Source organism: Equus caballus, chromosome 18 (genome assembly GCF_041296265.1).
Source record: "Equus caballus isolate H_3958 breed thoroughbred chromosome 18, TB-T2T, whole genome shotgun sequence".
Classification (NCBI taxonomy): domain Eukaryota; kingdom Metazoa; phylum Chordata; class Mammalia; order Perissodactyla; family Equidae; genus Equus; species Equus caballus.
The window spans coordinates 57700897-57717523 of record NC_091701.1 but is presented as its reverse complement, the minus strand read 5'-3'; the positions used below and the strand labels follow the sequence as shown (position 1 = coordinate 57717523).

Below are 16627 nucleotides of genomic sequence, written 5' to 3'. Positions count from 1 at the left end.
TGCAGATCAAGAAAACTACAGATCTAACAACTGAAAGATTAGTCCATGTGGATAAACGCCCCCGCACAGCAAGCCCTCACTTTACCGTTTCAAAGATTTCTGTTCCTAAGACAGATCATGGATATGAGGTAAGAAGTTAAAGAGCACGACAAAGAAATGTTTCGCTCAAAGGGGATAAGTATGTAGTGTGTGACGTGGAGTATCTTTGGTGTAGGCCGTTGTGAGTCTCGTTTTAGTGATGTCTATTTGCATTCATGGTGGACTCAGAAGCCCCTAAAGTTGGGTTTCTGAAACTTGCCCAGCACGGTAAGCCTAGAGTTGCAGGCGGTTATCTTACACCTCTGAGAAGACACAAATCCATGCAGGTTTCTTTCTGTTTCACATTTCATAATAGATGGTGTATGACACAGCTTAGTTTTCCTTATGCTGTGAGACATTTCAGAGTGACAGAGAACTGAGAATGTATATCAATGATAAAGACAGACATTGAGAAATCATATATTCATATACTCCATTTAGCAAGATGGAGAGGTGGTCTTTTGTGGTGGTTGGTTGAATTGTGGAATCACACGACCCTGAATTAGTGTCCTAGCTCCACCTTTTATTAGCTCTGTCATCTGGGACAAGTCAATACATGTAAAAACCTTAACAAATTGAAGCATGTAATTTGAGTATTTGAGTATTATTTGAGTATTATTTGAGTAATAACCCTCAAGTCACTATTGTTCTTATAATACACATAGAATCCAAACGCTACATGCCTTCAAGGAATTGTAAGGTACATTTAATAGCTATATTGGGATAATCCCAAATAACTATTGAAACCAAATAACCATGAAAAAAATCAACAGAATAAAAGCAGTAAGGAAGCCTTTAAAATATTTTTCTGAATGTCTCCATTTTCACCTTTCACAAAGATTTGTGGCTAAAACCTAAATGTGCTATTTTAAAATAGTTCTTAGGAATTTACCAAGTATTTTAATAACTTCCCGATTTTGAATTTCCCACTGTGGTATTTTTTTAATCTCCCACTGTAGTATTTTGGGGATGGTTAAGTGAAAATTCATAGCTGAGCTTTAGAAGTCCTTCAGTCCCTTTATGAAGAGCACATAAAATAAGGAGCTCTCGGTATAACTCTTTAAGAAAGATATTTTCAAATACATTTTACAAACTGGCAGGAATGACAATGAGCTTTATAACTGGCTTGTCTCTAACTGACTTTTCATTAACAGTAAGAGTGATAATGAGAACATTAAAAAATACACCATATAGGAAATAGACTCAGACTCACCCCAGGAATGCTAGTGGCAAATCACTATTGAATGGTGACTCAGATAACAGTTCAGTGACGCTATTTTCTGATGTCATGTCCATAGGCATCAATAGCCGGCACTGCTATTGCCACATTACAAAAAGAGTTGTCAGCCACATCTCCTGCTCAGAAGATCACCAAATCGGTGAAGGCACCCACGGTGAAGCCTGCTGAGACCAGAGTGAGAGCAGAGCCCACCCCCTCACCTCAGTTCCCCTTTGCTGACATACCAGAGACTTACAAGAGTCAAGCTGGCATTGAAGTGAAAAAGGAAGTAGGGGTGAGCATCGCTGGTGCCACCGTCCGTGAAGAGCACTTTGAAGTACTGCACGGACGTGAAGTCAAGGTTGGTCACTGGATTGCACGCTGTTTCCTCATCCATCCCACCAAGCAGGGCCAGCACCTGGCCAGTTTGTACTGCGGAAGTAGTTAGCCATTGTCTTGCTTTTCTCCTCTACCGTGCCCAGACTTAATTTTATTGAGCGTGGTGTAGGTCAGAGTTCTTTATCTCAAATTATTTTTATTATCTCGAATGTGCTAAGAGTTTATGAGATTTCCCCTAACTTCATGGGCATTTTGTAACATCCTTTATGACAATCATAGGTAACAGAAGCAGCAAGAGTGCCTGCACCTGTTGAAATTCCTGTTACTCCACCAACTTTGGTCTCGGTGAGTAAAAACGTTGATTGTGTTGGACCATAGGCATATCCAGTCAAATAATTTTAATATATGTTTGCAAATATCAGTTTCTCAAACTGAAAAATGGCACTACTGTGTTTATAAGTACTAATTTTAAGACCATACACTACTTGGCAAGGAAAAAGGAAATTCTATGGGCAACCGTCTGTCACGGATTCCACAGATTTAATGAGTTTCCATTATGTGTAAGAAATTATTGCAAGATCTATAGAGATAGAAAGTCCAGTCCAGCCCTCTTTGAAATCTTGGTCTTACTGTCAGAGAAAATGTACATAAATGGGCATAATAAAATATAGGTGATAATCACCTCAACAGAGGGAAGAGCCAGAGAAAGGATTACTTCCAGTTAGGGATGCATGGAAAGCTTTGTTGAAGAGGCAGCATTTGCTGCTGAGCCTTCAAGCTTTGTTAGGATGTGAATATGTGAGAACAACAGAGGGTACTGAACTGCCCCATTATATGGTATGAATACAGTTCCACCGTATGAACTTGGAAACACCTTACAGTTCTTTCAAATTGGGGATATTCTAACTTCCAAAGGAGTCTCTTTACTAATATTTCTAGAGTCCTAATCTTAAAAAACCACTTTATGGCAATTAGAATGTGAAAGCTCTAAGCCCCACATTTGTTATAACGTATAGAGATGTTTAATCAATATGCGCACAAACCAATATATCCTTTTCTTCTCTCATCAGGGCTTAAAAAATGTGACTGTCATAGAAGGTGAATCTGTCACCTTGGAGTGCCATATATCTGGATACCCATCCCCAAAAGTGACGTGGTACAGAGAAGACTACCAAATAGAAAGTTCCATTGACTTCCAGATAACCTTCCAGAGCGGAATTGCTCGTCTGATGATCCGAGAAGCCTTTGCAGAAGACAGCGGGCGGTTTACTTGCAGTGCTGTGAACGAGGCTGGGACCGTCAGCACATCCTGCTATCTAGCTGTGCAGGGTTAGTGGCCACACGCCCACCATCCTTCCACACATGCCATCAGTCTCGCCTGACACTTCCTTCCACAATACGGTTCCTGCACATCTCGTAATGGTGTCCCCTTTTGGGATTGGGGGGTAAATTATGGGATCAACTTAACTGTCATGCTAAGCAGAGGTCACTTAACTTAAATGAGAAACTTCTGTTTTCTTCTAGCATCAGAAGAGTTTGAAAAGGAAACAACAGCTGTGGCTGAGAAAGTTACCACAGAAGAGAAACGGTAAGACATTCTTTTGCTGACAAGCTTCTGTTCTAGGACAGCTTTGATTTCTCAGTCTCTTTACTATTGGCAAATTGCAATCCAGAAGCTAAGTGAAGGGAATTCTCTTTCCAGCTTTGTGGAATCAAGAGATGTGGTAATGACTGATACCAGCATCACAGAGGAAATAGCAGGACCCGGAGAACCTGCCGCTCCTTTCTTTATTACAAAACCAGTGGTCCAGAAACTGGTGGAAGGTGGGAGCATTGTGTTTGAATGCCAAGTTGGCGGCAACCCAAAGCCCCATGTCTACTGGAAAAAATCTGGGGTTCCTCTAACCAGTGGATACAGGTATTTTGATGGCTGAATGATAGAGTTCTTTGTGATTTGTATGATATGTATATGAAGCCTAGAGAGAAATAGAATTTACTTATCTCACCATCCCCCAAATCTAGGTTCTTCTATTATGGAGCATTCCTAGTGTGTTTGAGATATTTTCACATTTTTGTACAAAGTCTTATGGAGAAACAAAGCTATGTGACAAAAGTGGTTAGAAGATATATTTCTTTATATTCTAGCTTGATTCATTTATAGTGCTAGTGAAATAGAGAAAGTGTTGTGGAGTTTTACACATACACACACACACACATTCTTCCAGAAAAGATCTGAGGCAACTTTCAGTAAAAATACATAGTAATTAAGTCACTAAAAAATAAAAGAATAAGGGTCATGTAATGAAGAAGAAAGCTAGTTATACTTGAAAATCTATGCTAATAAATTTGCTGCAACTTAATATAAAATTTAGCTTTGAATTTCCTGCAACTTAAAACAAAAAGGAGCAATAATCTAAATATGTTGCTATCATATCTTAATAAGAAGAAATATAGTGTACCGGAGGCTTCATACTGAAATATTTTAAAATAATTTATCATTTTGATTATTAGTTTGATCTTCAAATGAAAAAAATGAACAAAATAATAAACAAAGAGAAAACACTTAAATGTTTAAATGACCTCATCATTTCCTAACATAAATACTGAAGCCCCTTATTTCCATATGATTGATTCTAGTCGTATTATGTTCTATTATTTATTTTAAAGACTATCCGAACATTATTTAAAATGAAAGTTGTAAGTTATTTGGTCCCCATTACTCATGTCTGTGCATGTTCCTCAATTTTCAACAACCTTGTATTATATGTTGGGAATTTATCATATGTTTAGGATCATTGAGTTTTATACCACGGATCCACAGAAGGATTATTCTGCTCACCTAGGGGTTACTTACGACTGAACTTTTGTTTGTTCATTTCCCTAAAGATACAAAGTGAGTTACAATAAACAAACCGGTGAGTGCAGACTGGTGATTTCGATGACTTTTGCTGATGATGCTGGAGAATACACGATTGTTATTCGTAACAAGCATGGAGAAACTTCTGCATCTGCCTCCTTGCTCGAAGAAGGTAAGTGCAACTCTAAGTAGTGGCTCTTTTGACTTGTTAGTGTAAGTTTGATTTTGAAATTCAATCTAATAAATATTTAATGAGCACTCTGATAGTAAAATTTGGAAAATCTGGCTTTTGGTTATCAATTTTCCCTGATGTAGGGCTTACCTGAATGAACAGTGGCATGAAGGCTTTTTCATAAGAACATTAAAAAGTAACTTATGTTCTTAACCCCTAGCTGAATATGAGTCACTGGTGAAGTCCCAGCAAGAAATGCTTTACCAGACACAAATGACTGCATTCGTGCAAGAACCTAAAGTTGGAGAAATAGCACCTGGATTTCTATACTCTGAGTATGAAAAAGAATATGAAAAAGAACAGGCCTTAATTAGGAAGAAAATGGCCAAAGATACTGTAATGGTCAGAACTTTTGTAGAAGACCAGGTGAGTACAAAAATAATGACCAAGCAAGCCATTTCATAAATGAGACTTTCCTCTACGATACCCCTCCTTTTGTTTGATATTTTCATTTTTAAGTCCTGGGGTCAGGGTTAGACCGCTACTTGTAGGTCCAGGTTCATGGCTGACAAATTTCCTTCATCTTCATGATATTGCACATATGACTTTAAAAATAGGAATTACATATATGCAACAAAATATGACTTTAGAAATAGGGATTATACATATTCGGGAAAAGCCAAATATTAGCGTGACCAAGTTCATTACTGCCAAGATCCCTTCATCTGTAGGATGAACATCCCAAATGTAACCCATGCTTCTAGAATACCATCGACCCAAGATGCTACAGCATGGACTGGCAAAGATGACTGTAATGCAGATTAAAAACGAAAAAGCCTTTTAAAGTTTTCTTTCAGTTAAAAATGAATCAATCCTTATTTCTGAAACTAATACTCTTAGAGAATTTCTATCAATGAGGATATATCTTTTTAACAAACTGTCATCTTTTTTACTACATAGGAATTCCACATTTCTTCCTTTGAAGAGAGACTCATTAAAGAAATTGAATACAGAATAATAAAGACTACATTAGAAGAACTTCTTGAAGAAGATGGAGAAGAAAAAATGGCAGTGGACATTTCTGAATCTGAAGCCATTGAATCAGGATTTGAATTACGAGTCAAGAATTATAGAATTCTTGAGGGGATGGGTGTTACATTTCATTGCAAGATGTCTGGGTATCCGCTACCCAAGGTAAAACATAAAGATTTATCCTACCTCCATGCTACAATAAAGACACAAATAAGTTACAATATAGCTATTTTATCTAAATTTTATTCATACATGCATGAAATTATTTGCAGATTGCATGGTACAAAGATGGCAAGCGCATCAAACATGGAGAGAGATACCAAATGGACTTTCTACAAGATGGCAGAGCCAGTCTGCGCATACCCGTTGTTCTTCCAGAAGATGAAGGCATCTATACTGCATTTGCCAGCAATATTAAAGGAAATGCGATTTGCTCAGGGAAATTGTATGTGGAGCCTGCTGCACCACTTGGTGCTCCGACTTACATACCCACACCAGAGCCAGTGAGCAGAATCAGGTAAGAGTCATAATAAATTGGCTCGATTAATATTTAAATTGTTTAAAACTTCAAATATCCCAGTAGCATATTGCTACTGTGTGGAGGAAAAAAAAAATTGAAGGCTGAGATAGCACAGAAACTTGCTATTTGCAGTATCCATGATTGCCAAGAGTTTTTATTTCTTGCCCCTATGTAAGATGAGCACAGCATTTTCATTAGTATAGCATACTATTCATTTTGCCCGTGCTGTAGTTGATGTAACAAAAGCTCTTGTATATTTAACACCTGATTTTGTATACATTATCCCTAATTTGCACAACAACCCTGCAATATAAGGATTATTGTTACTATTTTGGAAGTGGGAACACTGAGTTTCTGCGATCCTATGAAAATTGCCTTAGTTCACCCACCCTGTGGGTGGTGGTGCCAGCACTTGAAATCTGATCCAAGCCAGTCTGGGTGCAGTGTGTAGAGAGGGTTTTGGATTTCTTCAAGTATAATTTCTATTTTTTTCCTCTTCTTGAATAAAGAAGTACATTTTTCTTTTTCCATAAATTTATTCATTGGTTTATTTAACCAACCAGCATTTATTGAAGTGTTTTGGTAATTAAATCAAAAAGGTTTGGTGACTAATTAAATCCAGATGGTGAGGGACAGATACCATTAAGGATTGTTCCCAGATTTTGAGGCTGGGTACCTGGCTGTGTTGAATGGCTATTGACTGAGATTGAAGACACATGAAAAATGTAGTTTTGGGGGCAATAAGAATGTATTACATTTTGGATCTCAGTGAGTTTGAGGTGCCTTCTAATATATACAGGAAGTAATTTCTAAAATAACATTAGAGAACAAGACACAAAGAGGTTTGCTTCTTTTGCTGAGTTTTCTCTGTGCCTCCTGAAACATATTCTGTTGTGCCTTTGTTTTTCAGATCTGTCTCTCCACGTTCAGTGAGCAGATCTCCTATACGCATATCTCCTGCACGGATGTCCCCTGCAAGGATGTCTCCTGCACGGATGTCCCCTGCAAGAATGTCCCCCGGACGTAGGCTGGAGGAAACAGATGAGTCACAACTTGAGAGACTGTATAAGCCAGTCTTCGTGTTAAAACCTGCTTCTTTCAAATGTTTAGAAGGACAAACTGCCAGATTTGACTTGAAGGTTGTGGGTAGACCTATGCCAGAGACCTTCTGGTTTCATGATGGTAAATATGATGTTTTTGCTCACAGATCATTAAACACAAAAAGAAGCTTAGATGTGTGTCCAACAATTTAAAAAAACTATTCTAACGTCTTTTCTCTTTTACTTATTTTTTTGATAGGCCAGCAAATTGTCAATGACTACACCCATAAAGTAGTCATTAAAGAAGATGGCACCCAATCACTGATTATTGTCCCTGCAGCACCCAGTGATTCTGGGGAATGGACTGTGGTTGCCCAAAACAGGGCAGGCAGATCTTCAATTTCAGTAATGTTAACTGTGGAAGGTATTGGCTGTTAAAATAAAAAGAAGTTACCTTATCACTTGGATTATAAACAGGCATTTCAGTCCTATTCACTCTAAATCATGTCCTTTCTCTTTCAGCTGTGGAACATCAGGTAAAACCAGTGTTTGTGGAAAAACTGAAAAATGTCAATGTAAAGGAAGGTTCTCGACTTGAAATGAAAGTCAGAGCTACGGGTAATCCCAACCCTGACATTGTATGGTTGAAAAACAGTGACATCATTGTACCTCATAAATATCCAAAAATCAGGTAGGTTTGCTTTAGAATAATAAAACTAAGCTCTTTCTACAAATCTAATAACCAAGGAAGCAACAACTACTTCTATATTGATTTTTTTCCCGCTTTTTATAGAATTGAAGGAACCAAGGGAGAAGCGGCCCTTAAAATCGATTCTACTGTCAGCCAAGATTCTGCCTGGTATACTGCCACTGCTATTAATAAAGCTGGCCGAGACACTACAAGATGCAAAGTCAATGTTGAAGTTGAGTTTGCAGAGCCCGAACCGGAAAGAAGATTAATCATCCCAAGAGGAACATACAGAGCAAAGGAGATTGCAGCCCCTGAACTGGAGCCCCTCCATTTGCGATATGGTCAAGAACAATGGGAAGAGGGTGACCTCTATGACAAAGAGAAACAACAGAAGCCATTTTTCAAGAAAAAACTCACTTCCTTAAGACTCAAGCGCTTCGGGCCTGCCCACTTTGAATGCAGGCTAACACCAATTGGTGACCCAACGATGGTGGTAGAATGGCTTCATGATGGAAAGCCACTTGAAGCAGCCAATAGGCTTCGTATGATCAATGAATTTGGGTATTGCAGCCTTGATTACGGAGTTGCATATAATAGGGACAGTGGTGTCATTACTTGCAGAGCCACTAACAAATATGGAACAGATCACACATCTGCTACCCTTATTGTTAAAGATGAGAAAAGTCTTGTGGAAGAATCTCAGTTGCCTGAGGGGAGGAAAGGCTTACAGAGAATTGAAGAATTAGAGAGGATGGCTCATGAAGGTGCACTTACAGGTGTAACAACAGATCAGAAAGAGAAGCAAAAGCCGGATATCGTCTTGTTCCCAGAGCCAGTAAGAGTACTTGAAGGGGAGACCGCTAGATTCCGTTGCCGAGTGACAGGTTACCCTCAGCCCAAAGTCAACTGGTACCTCAATGGACAGCTCATCCGCAAAAGCAAAAGGTTCAGAGTTCGCTATGATGGCATTCATTATCTGGACATCGTGGACTGCAAATCATATGATACAGGTGAAGTCAAGGTCACTGCAGAAAATCCTGAAGGTGTGATAGAGCATAAAGTGAAACTTGAGATCCAACAGAGGGAAGATTTCAGGTCTGTCCTTAGGCGAGCTCCTGAACCAAAGCCTGAGTTTCACGTACATGAACCTGGAAAACTTCAGTTTGAAGTACAAAAGGTAGATAGACCTGTTGACACCACAGAAACCAAGGAAGTTGTGAGGTTGAAGAGGGCTGAAAGAATTACCCATGAAAAAGTGTCTGAAGAGTCAGAAGAGCTGCGCAGTAAGTTCAAGCGCAGAACAGAGGAGGGATATTACGAAGCCATTACTGCTGTAGAGCTTAAGTCTCGAAAGAAGGATGAATCCTATGAAGAACTCCTGAGGAAGACAAAAGAGGAACTTCTCCACTGGACCAAAGAGTTAACCGAAGAGGAGAAGAAAGCCCTTGCCGAGGAAGGCAAAATCACTATTCCAACTTTTAAACCTGATAAAATTGAACTAAGTCCTAGTATGGAGGCTCCTAAAATCTTTGAAAGAATCCAAAGCCAAACAGTGGGGCAAGGATCTGATGCTCACTTCCGGGTCAGAGTTGTGGGAAAACCAGATCCTGAATGCGAATGGTACAAAAATGGTGTCAAAATCGAGCGCTCTGACCGAATCTACTGGTACTGGCCTGAAGACAATGTTTGTGAACTGGTCATAAGAGATGTGACTGCTGAGGACTCTGCCAGCATCATGGTCAAAGCCATCAACATAGCTGGGGAAACCTCAAGCCACGCATTCTTACTCGTCCAAGGTAATTTGAGTTTTTTTCATTTGATGGATCGGTCTCCGTTTTTCCATGAATATCCTGGAGTGTATTTCTTTGTATTTTCTTTTCCCATTATTGAAATTGTGAATTTAGTTTAATATGATGTGTTTTTTTCATTTTTCTTGTAGCCAAGCAATTGATCACTTTCACACAGGAATTACAAGATGTTGTTGCTAAGGAAAAAGACACCATGGCAACCTTTGAATGTGAAACTTCAGAGCCATTTGTTAAAGTGAAATGGTATAAAGATGGTGTGGAGATTCATAAGGGAAATAAATATAGGATGCACTCTGACAGGAAAGTTCACTTCCTCTCTGTGTTGACAATCGACCCCTCTGACGCTGAAGACTACAGCTGTGTACTTGTGGAAGATGAAAATGTAAAAACAACGGCTAAACTGATTGTCGAAGGTAGTAAATAATGATTTCATTGTTTACTTAAGTTTTAAAGTCCCCCTGAGTATGTGATAAAATTAGCTATGTGACTTTCCTTTCATAAAAGAATTATTTGGGGATTGGATCTGAGCTCTATAGCAAGAATCATGAATTTATACTACTAGTTAAGAATACCAACAGCTGGGGTTTTAAAAAGCAAGGTTATTTTGATGTCTTGTTTTCAAAATTTTTTATAGAAATATCGTTCTGTGCTTTAAAGAAATCATTTAAAACTTAAAATCACTTTTTATTGAAAATTCATTTCTCATTCCATCAGTAGGTAGATGTTAAAAATATATTCCTGATAGTATGCAGGAGACAAGGAATTTTCTCTATAACTCTCCAGAGAAATTAACTTCTCCTATCTTACGCCTCAGGTGCAGTTGTTGAATTTGTGAAAGAACTTGAGGACATAGAAGTTCCAGAATCCTTTTCGGGAGAGTTAGAGTGCATTATATCCCCAGAAAATATAGAAGGCAAATGGTATCACAATGGCGTGGAGCTTAAATCCAATGGCAAATACACAATTACATCTCGCCGTGGACGTCAGAACCTCACGGTCAAGGATGTAACCAAAGAGGACCAGGGAGAATACAGCTTTGTTGCCGATGGGAAAAAGACAACCTGTAAACTAAAGATGAAACGTAAGTCTTCCCATTCCTGTTGGCCTGCAGTGAGCATCATTATGGTTTATTGATAAGAATGATCATAACGTTCTTTTTCCTTCCCATATTTCACAGCCCGCCCCATTGCTATTCTACAAGGTCTTAGTGATCAAAAAGTCTGCGAGGGTGACATTGTTCAGCTTGAAGTTAAAGTCTCCTTAGAGAATGTAGAAGGCGTCTGGATGAAAGATGGCCAAGAAGTGCAGTCCAGTGACAGGGTTTTCATTGTGATAGACAAACAGTCACACATGCTGCTCATTGAAGACATGACCAAGGAGGATGCTGGAAATTACTCCTTCACCCTTCCAGCCCTGGGACTGTCGACCAGTGGGCGCGTCTCTGTCTATAGTGAGTGCAACTTCCATAGTTTTACATGTACACTGTTGAGTGAGGTAGGAAACTTTAATGAGCAGACATTTAAAACAAAATTCATATTAATCAACCTTTTATTTGTGTGTATGTGTGGTTTTGCAGGTGTGGATGTGATAACACCTCTAAAGGATGTTAACGTGATTGAGGGTACCAAGGCTGTGCTCGAATGTAAAGTTTCAGTCCCTGATGTGACTTCTGTTAAATGGTACTTAAATGATGAACAAATCAAGCCTGATGATCGAGTACACGCCATTGTCAAGGGCACTAAGCAGCGACTAGTGATTAACCGCACCCATGCTTCAGATGAAGGGCCTTACAAGCTGATGGTTGGCCGAGTTGAAACCAGCTGTGATCTCTCTGTAGAAAGTAAGAATTCTCGCATTTTACTAATCATTATTTTAAGCATCCTTCTTTCCAAGTGTAATAGTAACCAAGTGATTATTTTATTTTTTCCCCAGAAATTAAAATTATCAGAGGTCTTCGTGACCTTACCTGTACAGAAACCCAAAATGTGGTCTTTGAGGTTGAGCTGTCCCACTCAGGAATTGATGTCTTGTGGAATTTTAAGGGCAAGGAAATCAAACCCAATGCTAAATATAAAATTGAAGCTCATGGGAAAATATATAAGTTGACGGTTTTAAATATGATGAAAGATGATGAAGGAGAATACACATTTTATGCTGGAGAAAATATGACATCTGGAAAACTTACCGTGGCAGGTTGGTGCATTGATCATTTAACCTAAGTTCTTAGGTGGGCCAGTTGTGTTAATTTAAGAAATTGTTGCCCATTTTCTTCCAACAGCTTCCCACTTCTATGCCTCTGTTTTATGCTGCTCTTGAAGCCGTTAGTACTCTCAACACTGTCCCCACCAGCCTAAATTCCAAATGTCCTACCAGTCAGACCTGGAAAGCTATCTTCTCTGTGAAGCCTTCCTTAATGCCCCCATTTGTATGGGACCGTGCTGTTCCAACCTCGGGATCACTTTATATGTGTCTTTCTCATGGCTCTTATCATATACTTTTTATATTCCCCATTTCTTCTTCCTGCTCCAGGGTATAAGCTCCCCAAATCTGGAATTGCTTCTTTCTCTTCTTTGGATGCTCCAGTATTTTCACATGAAAGATGATCAATAAATGTTTGTTGAACTGAGCTTTATTTAAACTTTCCTCCTCTAAAGATGTATTTCTTTTTTTATCACTCTTGTTTCTTTAATTTTTGTTTCTTTTGTTCCATTCATACTTTTTTATGAAGCCAATGAATATTTAAAAAATATAACTCAATTATCTGTCTGTCTCTTTCTTATGACATGAAGTAGACCATTCTCAGTTAGCAGAAATCCCTAGCTTTAAAATGAAGAATCAAAAGTGTAAACCAGTGATCAAGAAAAAACTAAAAGTTAACATTAATTTGTTTGGCTTATTACAATTTAAGTACTGGGGAGCTGGGATATGACGTTGAAATTAAATTGTGCTGCCCATGACATCTGGTATATAAGCAAGTCGTATGGGACTGATGTGTCTTATTTGGTTTGAACTTTTCATGGTTTATACCTTTTTACATTATAAGATTTCCTCAGAGACGTAACCATGAAAAGACTTCTGAAAACAAAATTTCAGATCCTGCGCTTTGATATGTTTCATATAAATTACATGTTTTTAAATGTATGAAAACAAGAAAAAACTATAAGCACCTGTGTGATTTTGCCCAACATTTTTTAAGTATCTACCATGGACCAGACACTGCTAGAAACTCAGGGCACAGAAATGAATAAGGCATGATATTTTTTCTTTAAGAATTCACAATTTGGAGAGGGTCAGCTACAGTCACAATCTGGAGAGAATCAGAACTGATTTAGAAGCCATCCACATGGTATGCTGCACATTACGGTTCTTAGAAGTCTGTACTGACTTGATAGTTGCTTCTCCTTTGCAAAACCTTCCTGACTCCAGTATTTTCCCTGGTTATCAGTTATGCATACTGTACTTAGAATGAGGGGTTTCTGTGATGCCTTCTCCACATGGATAAAAATAATTTTATTAGACATTTCATGGTGTTCAAAATCATGTTTTTAAACTTGATATTTTATATTTAATTGTGCAAAGATTTCTTTAGTGTACAAATATTTTTAAAGGACTCACACTTGTTCTCCTCTTATTCCACAGGGGGCGCCATCTCCAAGCCTCTCACAGATCAGACCGTAGCCGAGTCCCAGGAAGCTGTCTTTGAATGCGAAGTTGCCAACCCAGATTCCGAGGGCGAATGGCTAAGGGATGGCAAACACCTGCCTCTGAGTAAAAACATCAGAAGTGAGTCTGATGGCCACAAAAGGAGACTTATCATCGCTGCCAGCAAATTGGATGACATTGGAGAATACACCTACAAGGTGGCCACCTCCAAAACATCTGCCAAACTCAAAGTTGAAGGTCAGTGATATAACAACAGATTTATCCACTTCAATCATATTGCATTCTTGACAGTTATTATTTTAAAAGTCAAATGGGATACCATTTTGGATGCCATAAATCTGTATTTCATAAAATCATTATAAACTCTCTAAATTTTCTTTCTGAGCCATATACTGCAAGGTACAAAATTGCTCCTAAGATGTGTTTATGTGAAGAAGCCATGTCTTAGGTTCCAGTTCTGTGGAACAGCTAAATTAACGCTCTCATTCTCAATTCCTCTTTCACTCTTCTGCAGTCAATCTATTAAGCTACTGGTATACAGCTACACAAACTTCATCCTATTCCACTATAGGAAAATCATTGTACAATGTACATTTCAAGCTAGATCTCAGGTTTCCCTAAATAATCTCAAGGTGTCTTTTAAACAGAGGTGCTGCATAACTGCATAATTTTTGATAACCATTCTTTTGCAAGATGACCAGGTAATAATCTTATCCAGGACTTCTTTTACTTGCTGATATCATCTTTATTTTCTAAACCAATCATAAATTTGTCTTCAGCTGTCAAAATTAAGAAGACTCTGAAGAACCTCACAGTAACGGAGACGCAGGATGCTGTTTTCACTGTCACGCTTACACATCCAAATGTAAAAGGTGTCCAGTGGATCAGAAATGGGGTTGTGCTGGAATCCAATGACAAGTACGATGTCTCAGTCAAAGGAACAACTTACTCTCTGAGAATTAAAAACTGTGCTGTTTCGGATGAATCTGTTTATGGCTTCAAGCTCGGAAGGCTAGGAGCCAGTGCCAGACTGCACGTTGAGAGTAAGTTGACTTAGAAACGCTTTACAAGTAGCCAATTCATGGTTACTATTAAGTTAACCATATCACTGAATTGCTTCAACTTTCCCCCTTAGCTGTCAAGATCATTAAAAAGCCAAGGGATGTGACCGCCTTGGAAAATGCCACCGTTGCCTTTGAAGTTAGTGTTTCCCATGACACAGTTCCAGTAAAATGGTTCCATAAGAATGTGGAGATTAAGCCGAGTGACAAACACAGACTGGTCTCGGAAAGGAAGGTCCACAAGCTGATGCTGCAGCATATTTCCCCGTCAGATGCTGGGGAGTATACAGCTGTGGTGGGGCAATTGGAATGCAAAGCTAAGCTGTTTGTGGAGAGTAAGTATCAGGCAGCCCCTACGGCAGTTCCCTAGTTGATCACTATGTATTCGTTTGGTTGTTTGATTCATCTATTTTTTAAATAAAATATATTAACTGAAGTATTCTCTGATTTTCCCAAGCATTACATATTACAAAAACCATGAAAAACATCGAGGTGCCTGAGACCAAAACTGCCTCCTTTGAGTGTGAGGTGTCCCACTTCAACGTCCCTTCCATGTGGCTGAAGAATGGGGTGGAGATTGAGATGAGTGAAAAGTTCAAGATAGTCGTGCAGGGAAAACTCCACCAGCTGCTCATCATGAACACCAGCACAGAGGACGCAGCAGAATACACGTTTGTCTGCGGCAACGACCAAGTCAGCGCCACCTTGAAAGTGACCCGTAAGTAAAAAAAACCCAAAACATTATATAGACTATCTAGTAGACTCATTGTTAGTCCATATCCTACCCATTTCCATCCTGACCATTTAGTCCACTGAAAAATCCTTGATTGAAACATCTATTGTGTGTTCATACGGGGTTAGACACTAGCATTCTCTGCCTGGATAAAATTTTCTGAATAGAAGCTTTGAAAGTCTACCTATAAAGAGGCTCCAGTGTCTATAGCTTGCTCTTTCAGCTCCTCTGTCACTTGACATTGTCCTGTAGAGGAGTTCCTAGAAGGTATCGTGGCTCATATCTCTGAATTGTAATCACCTTAACAGACATACTAAAAACATTCCAAGTTTTCATTCTGCACCTGTTATGACCCACATCACATTGGCATAAAATCTCCTTGATGTCTTCCCTTCCCCTTTGGCAGCAATCATGATTACATCCATGCTGAAGGACATCAATGCTGAAGAAAAAGACACAATTACCTTTGAGGTGACAGTGAACTATGAAGGCATCTCTTACAAATGGTTAAAGAACGGTGTGGAAATCAAATCCACTGACAGGTGCCAGATGAGAACCAAAAAGCTCACACACTCATTGAACATCAGGAATGTTCACTTTGGAGATGCTGCTGAGTACACCTTTGTGGCTGGAAAAGCTACGTCGACAGCCACACTTTATGTGGAAGGTATGGCTTCATAAATGTTATATCCCTAAAAGTAATGTCAAACACACCATACAAAGTGCTCATCAGTGCATCCGTTAATGAATCGATAATAAAATGTGGTGAATCCATGCAATGGAATATTATTCAGCAATAAAAAGGGAACACTGATACAGGCTACAACACTGATGAACCTTGAACACTTTATGCTAAGTGAAAGAAACCAGTCACAAAGGATCATATATTGTGTGATTCCACTTATAGAAAATGTTCAGAACACACACATCTAGGGAGACATAGATTGGTACCTAGGTATGAGGGGAGACAATGAGAAGGGTCTGACGGATGATGGCTAAGGGGTTCATGGTTTATTTCTGGGGTAACGAGAATGTTCTAAATTGATTGTGGTGATAGTTGCAGAACTCTGAATATACTGAAAGCCACTGAACTGTATACTTTAAATGGGTGAATTGTATAGTATGTGAATTATATCTTAGTAAAACTGTTAAAAAAGGTTAATTTTTTTACATGCTGTTTTCCAGCTCGTCATATAGAGTTTAGGAAACACATTAAGGACATTAAGGTTCTCGAGAAGAAGAGAGCCATGTTTGAATGTGAAGTCTCTGAACCTGACATCACTGTGCAGTGGATGAAGGACGGTCAAGAACTGCAGATTGTGGACAGGTCGGTTGTTTTGTCTTGCTACATTCCAGTAATTGCCAGTTTCCTTTGAGTCATCATACATTAAACTTCAATTTCCATTTCATCCAT

At 38.9% G+C, this 16627-nt stretch overlaps 1 protein-coding gene across 2 annotated transcripts in view; it reads left to right on the top strand.

The window, feature by feature from the left end:
* The window catches only part of TTN (titin), a 268972-nt gene that overhangs the window by 21704 nt on the left and 230641 nt on the right, over positions 1 to 16627 (top strand). For both annotated transcript variants that reach the window (XM_070241291.1, XM_070241292.1), the window contains exons 15-39: positions 6 to 128; positions 1377 to 1658; positions 1916 to 1981; positions 2707 to 2965; positions 3161 to 3224; positions 3339 to 3554; positions 4523 to 4665; positions 4886 to 5091; positions 5626 to 5859; positions 5970 to 6214; positions 7128 to 7399; positions 7517 to 7681; positions 7780 to 7948; positions 8051 to 9744; positions 9888 to 10169; positions 10571 to 10837; positions 10934 to 11206; positions 11333 to 11596; positions 11689 to 11949; positions 13396 to 13656; positions 14199 to 14462; positions 14555 to 14815; positions 14938 to 15198; positions 15620 to 15880; positions 16399 to 16540. In XM_070241291.1, the coding sequence (XP_070097392.1) occupies positions 6 to 128; positions 1377 to 1658; positions 1916 to 1981; positions 2707 to 2965; positions 3161 to 3224; positions 3339 to 3554; positions 4523 to 4665; positions 4886 to 5091; positions 5626 to 5859; positions 5970 to 6214; positions 7128 to 7399; positions 7517 to 7681; positions 7780 to 7948; positions 8051 to 9744; positions 9888 to 10169; positions 10571 to 10837; positions 10934 to 11206; positions 11333 to 11596; positions 11689 to 11949; positions 13396 to 13656; positions 14199 to 14462; positions 14555 to 14815; positions 14938 to 15198; positions 15620 to 15880; positions 16399 to 16540 (6935 nt within the window). The remainder of the gene's footprint in view (positions 1 to 5; positions 129 to 1376; positions 1659 to 1915; positions 1982 to 2706; positions 2966 to 3160; positions 3225 to 3338; positions 3555 to 4522; positions 4666 to 4885; positions 5092 to 5625; positions 5860 to 5969; positions 6215 to 7127; positions 7400 to 7516; positions 7682 to 7779; positions 7949 to 8050; positions 9745 to 9887; positions 10170 to 10570; positions 10838 to 10933; positions 11207 to 11332; positions 11597 to 11688; positions 11950 to 13395; positions 13657 to 14198; positions 14463 to 14554; positions 14816 to 14937; positions 15199 to 15619; positions 15881 to 16398; positions 16541 to 16627) is intronic.